We start from the raw sequence: 11,994 nt of genomic DNA, 5'->3' as shown, positions 1-11,994 counted from the left end.
TAATTAAGAACAACAAACAGACAAACAAGAATATATCAGGGGAGCAATTACCCACAGAAATGTCAACTCCTCTTTAAAAGATCAAGAAAGTGATGTTTCTCGTATTAATTTCATTCACCACATTCAACATGGTTTAAGCAATCCAAATTAACCATAAAGTCACAAGAATATCACATACAACATGCTTTTGGGTCCTAGACTACCCGGACTTAAGCATAATAGTGGCTACACACGGACTCTCGTCACCTAATGCGTACATAGCCCCCACATTTAGTGGCAAATTATTCAATTATTATACATATGGGGACAATTCCCTCTTACAAGGTTAGATAGGAGACTCACCTCGCTCCAAAGCGTACTTCTAATATCAAGAACGTGCTCAAACCCTCAATTTGGAGCCGAACGATCCAAAACTAATTAAACGAGGTAGGAACTAGTCAATACAAGCTCAAGAGTTCGCATTATAATTACTAAAGTAATTTTCCAACCTTAATCATAAGTTTCCTAAAATTTGACCTCGAACCCATGTGTCCGGATTCCAAAATTTTTCGAAAAAAGTTGTTCTTTATAACCTAAGGATCAATAATATATGATTTCTATTTCTTTCCATAACAAATTTCGTAGTAAAATCTAAGTTTTATCAAAACCTTAGGTTTTGCTCTAATCCCATGATTTTTCACTAATTTTTATGTGTTAATCTACCCAAAACCCAAGTATTAAACTCACATTAAGTAGAAATAACTTACCTCACAATGCTATGTTGAAATCCCCTATTTGAAAGCTCCCAAATCGCCCAACTGTAGAGATAAAATGAAATAAATGGCCTAAGTCCCATTTTTAAAAGTTGTGTCCAGGCCTCTGATGTCGCATTTACGACATCAGGTTCGCAAATGCGAACTCGCAATTGCGACAAAAGCTTCGCAATTGCGACAAAAGCTTCGCAATTGCGAACTGACCCTCCTTCTGCTTTGATCGCAATTGCGATCCTGGGGTCGCAAATGCGACGACTGCCCACCGCCTGCCTTCATCGCAAATACGATGGTTTCCTCGCAAATGCGAGATCCACAATTGCGAACAATACCTCGCATTTGCGAGACCTGCAACCTTTCACAAAAACACCAGAAAACGGGGGTGTTTTTCACCCCAACCCATGCCCGAAACTCACACGAGCCCTCGGAGCTCCATTCCGAATACCCACACAAGTCCAACAACCTTGTACAAACTTGCTCGAGCGATCGAATCGCCGAAATAACATCTAAAACTATGAATTCAACTCCAAAACGCATGAAATCCTTAAGAACACTCAAATTCCTATTTTTACAACCGGACGTCCGAATCACGTCAAATCAGTCCCGTTTCTTACCAAATTTTACAGACAAGACTTAAATATTATATTGGACCTGTACCGGGATCTGGAACCAACATACGGGCCCGATACTATCATGATCAAACATTATTAAATTCTTTAAATCCTTGGAATTTCAGTTTAAACAATTTTTAACAAAAATTCATTACTCGGGCTAGGGACCTCGGAATTCGATTCCGGGCATACGCCCAGGTCCCATATTTTCCTACGGACCCTTCGGGACCGTCAAAATACCAGTCCTGGTTCGTTTACTAAAAATGTTGACCAAAGACAAACTTAGCCTTTTAAGAAATCTTAGGGAATCAAGTGTGCCTATTTCAACCCAAACTCTTCCAAATCCTGAACCAACCATCCCCGCAAGTCGTAAATTAGTTAAAGCAAGCGCGGGAAGTCTTATTTAGAGGAACGGAGTTCTAAAAAGCGAAACGACTAGTCGAGTCGTTACACAATTCAACTAAGGAAAAGAAATTTATAAGGTAAGTTTAGTTATTTTTTCAATTTCTAAATATTAGGATTTGCAACAAACAAAGAAAGAAATTCTAGTTGTTTTTAAAGTTCTTAATATTAGGAAATAATAATTAAATTACAATTCCGACGTGAAATCTATTTTTAAAGGATAAAAAGAAGAACAACATTTCGCTAAGGCCCTTCGTGCTTTTAATATAGTATAGATTAGGAGCTTTGTTATGTAGCATAATAGCCTTAATTTATAGGTGGAAATACTTTTTTTTTATTCATTCGACAATCAAATACAAATTATAAAGTGTTAATAAATTCTATCATGTAGCAATAAATTAATATTGTTCAAAAAAATTTTTATTTGATTTATCCGTTAAACCGCCTGATAACCTCCCGATAATTGTTAATTCAATACAAATCCGTCTGTTATCTTTTTGGATGGCTAGCGGATCACAATATTTATAATCCGATAACCGATAAGCCGAACCGTTAAGCATAATTATCTGCCCAATCCGCCCGATAAGCACCCCTAATTACGACCGTTTTCAAACTAAAATGAGTTAGAATGCACTAGCGAGAAAGTATGGAAGAATTCCCTATCATAAAGATTGAAATACATGAATGCCAAAAAATGATTTCAGCTTCTCCCTATTAATATGCTCCTTTTGTTCCCATTTCTTCTAAAAATGTTAGTACAATACAAACGGAAGCCAATAACTTCCAGAAAATTGAAAAGTGAAATTTCTATCCAAAACAGCCAAAAAATGTACCAAAAAAAGCTATATATGGAAGCCTGCCTGTTTGTTAGCATTAGGTAATAGTTATACCAGAAATCACCACAAGAACATGAACCCTCCACAAAATGATGAAAGCGATTCCGGTCCCTCACTATGATCTTGCGTCCTGTGATTTTTGATACAAGCTTGGTGACAGCATGGCAATCTGGACAAACACGGAGATTCTTGACAATCTTGATTGTAGTTCCTGGCTGAGTACTAATTAGCCCACAAGCAATGGCTAGCCTTTCACTATGAACAACAAGCGATTTCTGCTTCTCAACTTCCCCAAGATTATGCAAGACTACATCAGTCTGTGGCATGTAACCATGAGCCTCGAGCCACTTGTTCATCTCCTCCAGCATTCTGTAAATTTCTTTGCTTTTGAGATGCTTCATGTCACCGGCAAGGAACTCGTGCACTTTATTATTGACCTCAATGGAGCTACAACCAGGTTCCTTGTCTACCCCGCTACTCTTCATCAATGCCCTGACCTTTGCCACACCATCCCAATCAGCAGCAGCAGCATATATATTGGATAGCAGAACATAAGTTCCTGAAGTAGCAAGATCCTGTTGCACCAGGAACTCCATAATTTTCTCTGCGAGCCTTATGTTCCCCTGAATCCTACAAGCAGTCAGTAATGTTCCCCATAAAATAGGATCGCAATCAATCTTCATACTTTTGACAAATTCATAAGCTTCTTCTAACTGTCCAGCTCGTCCAAGAAGATTCACCATGCAACCATAGTGCTCAATCTTTGGCTCAATTCGATACTTACATTTTGCTTATCGAGAAATGTAAAGTACAATTTTCTCTTACTTTACATTCTTTCCTCTCCTTCGCAAACAAAGCATGGATCTGAAACCAAGCATGAAACTATTAAACAATTAACCAACACTCTCCCAGCTGGCTTCTGAAGCAAGTCCAAGAAGAGATAAATCGTTATTTACATGATTTTCTCATTAACAGATGGAACATAAAGAGAAAAGCCACTAGTTTGATGTACAAAATAGAGTTTAACCAATACACAGTGTGGCGCAAGTTGCTTGCACTTAAAAACATTTGAGGAATGAATTGAACTGAAAACGTTGGAGGGGCATTGTTCAGACTTCAGAAGAATCAGATATGACTAATAGGACAAATATATCAACCTACAGAACTCAAAATAACATTAACAGCCAAACATGAAATAAAAAGAAGAAGTACAGAATAAAGAAGCCTCTTCATATTCAAATCAAATTTACAGAGCTACCAGAATTGACAAAATCAGTAACCAACTTCAGTTCTCCTGGCTTCTGTCATCGGAAAGCACCGTCTCTTTCGAAAAATTGAACTTGCTAGTTGCACCAAAGATATCAGCAAGTTGCAACATAGTCCTTTGACAGGCAGCACTTGTTGGCAAGACAGCATCTGGAAGGCAAGGGATGCATTCAGGGAGAAATTCTATCTTGTTGAAGGTTGGAGCGTAGAGTGCCAGCGCCGCCCGACAGAATATGAATCTGCATTATCCGGAGTGTTTTTTCCATTCAATTGTTTCGTTATGGACTCAAAGTTATGTTTCCGTAAGCAACAGAAAAGTATATGCGTATAACTCCTTTGAGAGATAAAAATTAGAATACTAGCCTACCAGGTTTACTCAACGTAACCCCCATATGTACCTAGCAAGACTGCGAATTATATGTAGGGAATATGACTACCTCTGTATTTTGTATCTGCTATATGCTTTATACCTTTTTACTATCTACACACAAATGCCTATCCGCGAACAGTTTTGTTTCCTCCCTTCTACTGCAAACTTCAGCTTTCTATGCAACTAGCCTTCCTACCCACAGAAATATCTGGTGTTATTTCTGACAGTAACACCAGATTTTTCTACGTTCCCACACGACACCTCAAATGACCATGTCCTTGTCACATTTTTGAGATACAACAGTAAACACTTAATCAAAATAAAAAAGAGTTCACATCTAACCCCAACACTCACCCCCAAAAAACCGAAAGAAATACAAGTTCAAATCAACTTAACTGATGCTCTGAACCAACATTTTTGGAACATAAAATTTGATGTACGAGTGATTCATCAGTTTCTCCAAGTGGAGTAATAGATTTTGCCCTTATACATGTTCCGATGTTAAATCAACTACTGCCAACAAGTAGCCTATGGATGCACACAGGGTACTTCAACGGAGATCATCTTTAATCTACTGTTCTTACATTAAAATCAAGATTTGAAACTGATTTGGAACGTTTATTGGACTGTGATAGCCATCTATGGATTTCTAATCTGAAAACATATTCAAGCTCCCATATTCAAGCAGTCGAGGGTTACTTCAAACTTGATTAATCACATGAATACTGAAGAAAATGTTGGGGAAGAGTAGCAACCGACCTTAAAATGAGCCTCCGTAAAAATGGATCTCCAAGAGTTTGAGACCAAACAGGATTAAGATTGTCTGATGCTGCCAGTAACAAACCCTTCTCATCTATATATATATATATATATATATATATAAAGATAAAATAAAAAAGTGACTTAGACAACTCTCTGGCCAAGATCCTATTTATCCTTTTTTTGACTTTTCCCTTTTATTCTTTTCATTTTTTGTTAAAATTATTTAGTAATTGGAAATTGATCATTCTCTATCCTATTTATTACATCTCATTATAGTATTTATTTCAGTTACAAAAGACACCAATTAACGTCCAAATTTTCCAGTTTATTGGGTTTCTCACTATCATTGTTAAATAAGCAAATACCATGTTTTAATTGCAAAAAAAAAACAAAAGTTGCACCTTTTAATCCATTTAATTAGCCTCTCTTTATTCCTAATCGTTTCTCTCACCTGCAATCATGTTGAGTTATTTTTGTGTCTTAGTTGTTTCATATAATTTTTTTTTTATATAAAAATTATGAGACTAATCATTTAGTCATACTTTAATTCTTCATGCAACCACAAAGTGCAGGCAAATTTTTATGTAGAACATTTAAACAAGAAAGTTAGGTAAGAGGTCTTGCGTTAGACATTCTAAATGTATTCTGACATTATAAAACTATAATTATCTCATTCTATTTTTGTGTCTTTGTTTTCTATATATTTTTTTCTTATACATATCTTTGTAATTTGTTTTTGCATATATGTCTTATATATAAATAAAAATTTATGACTATTATCACGAGTAAATTTATTAGGCAAAATTAGTTTATGAATGTATTGAAGGAAAAAAGAAGATGACCTTGGCCAAGAAACTCATTTATCTTTTTTCTCTCTTTTTTTTGGGCTTTGCTTCCTCATTTTTTATATATCTTATTTTTAATTAATAGTCCAAAATTAATTCTTTAAATACAAAGTCAACTTTTTCCTCCTATGATTGTGTCTTTATTAAACATCTTAATATGCATTTATGCTCTTTCAAACTTCCCCTTCCCTATATTCCATTACTAAATTTTGTTGATTATGTCCATAACTCTCAAATATTATTTAATGTGTTAATTTATGGCACCATTTTGTATTCTCTCATATATGCCTATATAAATTCACTAGCTAGATCAAGAAACATAAATCAAAATTTGGTGAGAAAACTATAGTCTATTCAAGAATTAATAGAGTTTCTTTTAGCGGAAGCTTGTTTTGATGCTATGTCCAAGGAAGGTATGTGGCGCTAAAGCGGATCTTGATGAATGCATTAATATATTCAAAGTTCTCAATTCAGGTAAATCTTATGAATATTACTATTTTTTTAAAATAAAAAAAATCTTTCTGAAATTTTGAAGATCATGCAAGAAGTTTTATTGAAATGCCATGATAGCAAGATTAAGATGAGCTTTATGAATTTGAATTGCAGAATATTGACCAAAATTTCGGCACTCATCTTCAAATTTCTTTGACATAAGCAAGACTCATGTTGAGGATAAATTTTTTCAGTACCTACTTCGAGTATGCCATACTACACAGGGAGAGATATTAAGATTCATCGGCAGTTAAAATAGTTTGCTACCTAAATATTTGCGGATTGTCAGATCCTTTTTTTTTATTTATATATGTATAATATTTCTAAAATTAATGCACAAATACAATTTTGTTACTATGTACTTTTGTATTTAAAGTGCATATTGTTGTAATGTTTGCTGACGGTGGTTTTTTTTTTTTTATGTATATTTTTAAAGTTGATACACAAACACAATTTTGTTGTACTTTTGTATGAAAGTATAAATCGTTGTAATTTTAATACAACTATATTTTATTTCTATTCATATAACGAATGTTGTTAAAGTGAAATTAGTAATATAAAAAGTGTTGGAGCACGAGGGAAAAATATTTATGTTTGTGATTTAATCAATTTTTGCAATTAATTGCTTTATGTATATGCATGAAAATTTTATTCTCTTATCTCAAATATATTTACGAAGAAGATTAAGCATTTCATAATTTCATGTATTTGACAGCGCAAAGCGCGGATAAGTTGACTAATTTAATGATGAAGAAAGAAGTTTCTCAGCCTTACCATACATATCCTGAAAGCAAGAATACATACTTGAGAAAATCAAGCATGTATGAAAGAACAGATAAGATGAAGTTGAAGTTTAAGCTAACACACCACGTCAATGTCGGAAGCTGTGAAACCAAGCATCAAAATAAAAGCTTGTAAAGGAACTGTAATAAAGCCGGTGAATGAGCTTCCACTTGGCTGACGAGAATCCATAGCAGATATAGGCAGTGAAATTGTGGGAGAGAGTAGCATTGTCAACTGGTTCTCCCTTCTCTGACCCACTTAAAGCCTATTCACATTCATGCAAAAATAATATTATTCGTGCGACCTCAACAAAAGAAATATTATTCATGCGACTGGAATGAATAAAAGCAAAAGGCTCATTCCCTAAATAATTTAACCAATGATCAACATTAAACTAAAAACCAGTATTCTTAGACATTTACGTTAACTTCCAGGATTTCCCACATATGTTTTCTGTTGCATCTTAATTACTTCAGACTTATCTACTCGAAAGCATACAGGGATATCAAGAAACAATGAGATAGCTCCCACTAAGACAACAGAATGAGCTGATGAAGTATGTTTTGCAAAAGAAAGCATGCTGGAAAAAAGAAAAGTGCAACCTAAATATTGTCCTAGCTTGAAATGACACTAGGAGAAACTCTAATATACTATCAGAGATCAAGACTGATACTATATAACATCATCAAAATTTGTAGTCTATTTCACACATAGATAGGGCTTCTAGAACACCATTCAGCTGACGATTTTGGTTGAGCAAAATGTATTAACAACAAAACAATTGACCCCTGGAAATTAAGTTAAAAAATACGATAACTACGAAGATTAAGGTATCATAGTTTAAACTCCATGATGTTGAGGGGCACAAAGATAATAGCATAAATCAAGAAACAAAAACTTAAGGAAACTTACCCAGTAGCAAATGCAGAATAATACATCATAGTCACTCCTGGATTATATCATATTTCGAAAAGCCTATGTAGCCCGGTTATCTGAATACAAGCTGCAGTAGATATTCCAGTGTAATGATTCTCTTGCAACCAAAGAAAGTTTCAAAATATTCTCTCACCAGTCTGCTTATGCCTGCCAAACCACTACTAATAATCCACCTAATACTTTCTTTTAGTGACCGAAATCCGCTGTTTCAACTTCAAAATTCAGGGATAATGGACTCTTACCCTTCTCTACTTAAACAATCTTGTTCACTTGCAACAACCAGGTTTTGAAATCGTGAAGTGTGCTGACCATACATCCTGCACTATACTACCTTTGCCATTGTACCAAATCCCTGGGAACCCTATGTAGCACATTTAACAATTGTCAATCATGGTTGTCTTAAATTCCATATTGGAAGTATGCACCCAAATGGAGCCCCTCCTCTATTTTATGCAGGGGAGCTGCGTATCTGCAAACCAAACACCACCTAACTACCTCAAGGCACCCAAAATCATACATTAAGTTTTATTGTAACACCAAACAAGCTATTGTGATTGTCACGACCCTAAATCTGGACCCGATCATGATGACGCCTCTCGTGAAGACAAGGCCAGCCGATGTCACACCTCCTTTTTCCGCACCCGCGGGGGCGCAGGGGGAGTTTTTTCCAATTAAAGGACAATCGAAACGGGATTTGCTTATTTATTTCAGAGTCGCCACTTGGGAGATTTAGGGTGTCCCAAGTCACCAATTTTAATCCCGAATCGAGGAAAATAATGACTCTATATTATAGTCTGCGTACCAGAAATCCGGATAAGGAATTCTGTTAACCCGGGAGAAGGTGTTAGGCATTCCCGAGTTCCGTGGTTCTAGCACGGTCGCTCAATTGTTATATTCGGCTTGATTATCTGATTTTATACAAGTATGAACTTATGTGCAAATTTTAACTTTTAACCGCTTTATTATTATTGTTTTTACAAGAATGTGAACATCGCTTAAAACACGTCTTTGGACTGTGTCACATGAAATGCACCCACAATCCGGAACGCATTTTATTTGATGTTTTGAGATTTGGATTTGGGTCGCATGAAATGCACACCCGAGCTTAAGAAAATAAATTATTAAACACGCGCCTAAAGAGACTATCGCGTTATTATTTTGCGGAGGCCGTGAAATTCGCTAAACGACCCTCCTGAATTCAAGGTAATTTTAAACAAGTATTTACTGAGGGCCCCGCAATTCGTGTTTTTATTCGGCGAGACTCATCTCATTCTTATTTTTTAAAGGGATTTGCAACGTCATGGAAATGCATCTCGGGCCACGCCATAATCAATATACCCGTGATTAGAGACACATTTCGAGTCCGTTGAGATTTAGATTTGGGTCACATAAATGTGCACCCGAGTTTAGGAAAATTAAATTATTAAAGGCGCGCCTAAAGCAACTAGCGCATTATTATTTTGGGTAGGGCCGTGAAATTTGCTAACGGCCCGTCCCGGAATCTAAGTATTTAATATATACATTTAGAGGGCCCCGCAGCTTGTATTTTTTGGCGAGGCTCGTCTCATTTTTATTTATTTATTTATTCTTTTTTTTTTTTAGAAAAAGGACAAGGCTAAAATGACTACATTTCTTGGCTACTTTGCGGGGTCATGGGTTGTAGATTAAACTTATTTGATGAAACGAGTATTTTTCGCGGGATTAAATTACTACTATGATTTTAACATTACTACTACATGTACGAACGACCATTAAGACAAACATTTAGATAACAATAATCTGAACATGGAGAAACAAAATGCCGAATAACTACTTAACATGACGAAACAAAGGAAATACGTTCACGACCAAATTTCGATATCATACGGAGTTAATTAACAAGATATAGCAATTTGCAAACATCATATGGATATGTCTCGCTCATTTGCATACTATTCGCATGAACTAGGATTGTATTTCAAGAAAACACATGTACATGTTACTAAACAGCAAATATGAAGGACGCGGACAGAGATAACCTACTTGATATTATCGTCAGATGCCTAGACCTGCGACGAAACCTCGGACAACAAACTCGACGTACCGGACCTCGACGACCTCAACGGACCTCACCCCGGACAGAACTTCTGGGCTACCTTTTCGTACGTTTTCAGTTAAGCTTCAGCTGGTATGTGTGTGTGTGTTTTTCAGTCAGCCATGGCAAGGGGGGGAAGGGTCGTTCATGGCTGGACGTTGCAGGCAGTCATTTGGACGTAGGGGTGCGACTGGATGGTCACCTTGGGCAGTGACGACGAGAGGGGCTGCTCATGGTAGCTTTTGGACTGGTGGGGATGATAGTTTGATATGAGGTCGTTTGGGCAGTGTGGTGCAGCAGCAATGGTGAACAGCAGGTGGTCGCCGGTGAGTGACGTCGGAAAAGCTGGAAGGGTCGACGGGAGGGTCTGTTTGGTGTAGGGTTTTGGTTGCGACAGTAGGGGTGATGGTCGACGATGGCGGAGATGGTAATGACGATGGTGGTCGTTCGGAGGAGCTGGGCGTTGTTCGGGTGATGGAGGGGGCTGTTTGGACAGGAGGAGGAGGGTCGTTGCCGGTGGGTTTTGATGCGGGGGAAGTAGGGTTTCTTCTTCTTCTTTTGAAGAAGAAGATGTACAGTACCTCTTTTTCAAAAAATTCAAAAGTCCCCCTTTTCCAAATGTTTCATCTGTGCATCTGTATGGGTTTGCCCAGAAAAATGAGCCCCACGCGTGGTGGGGTTCGAGACTTATGTCCCCCGCGCGTGGTGGGGTTCCCCATGTGTCCTGGACACGGTTTATTATGGGTTAGGTCCGAAATTAGGCCTAAAACCGGGTAGTTTGAACCCGAATATTATTCTTTTGCCCGGACCCGAGAAATAGGAACACGTTGCTTAACTAGTCCTATGCAAGCAAAATAACTACCAAAAATAAGACTAGTATTCAAACAAAACTATATCTTTTTTTTAAATATTTTTTCAAGATTTAAAATAGCTACAAAATATTAATAAAACTATCTTTGTAATTTTCGTTTTTTTTAAACATTAAGATAAAATATGAAGCAATATTTTTTTTGTATTTTTCAAAGTTAAAATGACTATAGAATATTAATAGAATTATATTTTTTGTAATTTTCGAATTTATATAAAGTACCAAAATAAAGTACAATTTTTGTATTTTTCAAGTTTATGAGAAATACATAAACTAAAATTTATATATATATTTTGTGATTTTTTTTCTTTTTGCAACGAAATAAAGTAAAATAGTTAAAATAGCTATACTAGACCCAATTTCACATATTCACGCTAAAAATGTGAAAATTCTCGGGGAGGGTCAAAAATCACGTGCTTACAGCTGCCCCTCTTTGACTGGAAACACGAAGAGTTTTCCGACAAAGAACGACTAGACGTGTTTTTGACCCGACCATTACTTGGACGGACTACACTTAAGGAAAGGGAGGGAATGTGACCGAGCCCTGGTATCTGAGCTGCCTACATATCCTTGGTTATATAGGAATCAGGCCACGTGTAGTTCGGGATATGAGAAATATAGTGAAGTTGTACCGAGGTGGAGAGCCGATCGAGGTGCCGTTCCGTTGAGGTTCCGGTCCGCGGTCCTATCATTACAACAAAAATGAAAACTGAAAAAGACTAACTAAGCCTATCAGCTACTAGTTACAAAGATTCCTATCTCTTAAGTCTTCTGAAACTTGGTCTTGAGTCTTGAATGGTGCTTCATACAGACTTTGGATCTGAACCTTGATACTTGTTAGTTGTAGGTGCTAGTTCTTGAGCATACCACATTTGTTCTCCACTTCCGTATTTTGGGCTCTTCTCTTTCTTCTTCTTTTTTTTTTTGTTTTTTTTTGTTTTTTTTTTGTTTTTTTTTTGTTTTTGTGACCAGCTTCTGTTGATCATCCCAGACTATTGAT

General features: G+C 36.5%; 1 protein-coding gene and 1 pseudogene across 2 annotated transcripts in view; both read right to left on the bottom strand.

Moving 5' to 3' along the window:
- Positions 1 to 2,449: 2,449 nt before the first annotated feature.
- Positions 2,450 to 4,987, bottom strand: LOC107820335 (pentatricopeptide repeat-containing protein ELI1, chloroplastic-like). The gene has a single exon (XM_075237510.1). The coding sequence runs from the start codon at positions 3,339 to 3,341 to the stop codon at positions 2,463 to 2,465; it is 879 nt and encodes a 292-aa protein (XP_075093611.1). The 5' UTR covers positions 3,342 to 4,987; the 3' UTR covers positions 2,450 to 2,462.
- The window catches only part of LOC142161762 (uncharacterized), a 65,261-nt pseudogene continuing 56,917 nt past the window's right edge, over positions 3,651 to 11,994 (bottom strand). Inside the window, exons 7-10 of the transcript XR_012701767.1 lie at positions 7,201 to 7,381; positions 7,075 to 7,117; positions 4,994 to 5,087; positions 3,651 to 4,103 (exon numbers count right to left, since the gene is read on the bottom strand). The product of XR_012701767.1 is annotated as an uncharacterized LOC142161762 (transcript). The remainder of the gene's footprint in view (positions 4,104 to 4,993; positions 5,088 to 7,074; positions 7,118 to 7,200; positions 7,382 to 11,994) is intronic.

The sequence above is a fragment of the Nicotiana tabacum genome, chromosome 18, assembly GCF_000715075.1.
Source record: "Nicotiana tabacum cultivar K326 chromosome 18, ASM71507v2, whole genome shotgun sequence".
NCBI lineage: Eukaryota > Viridiplantae > Streptophyta > Magnoliopsida > Solanales > Solanaceae > Nicotiana > Nicotiana tabacum.
Note: the sequence above shows the minus strand (reverse complement) of the source record. Positions and strands in the feature narration are given on the sequence as shown.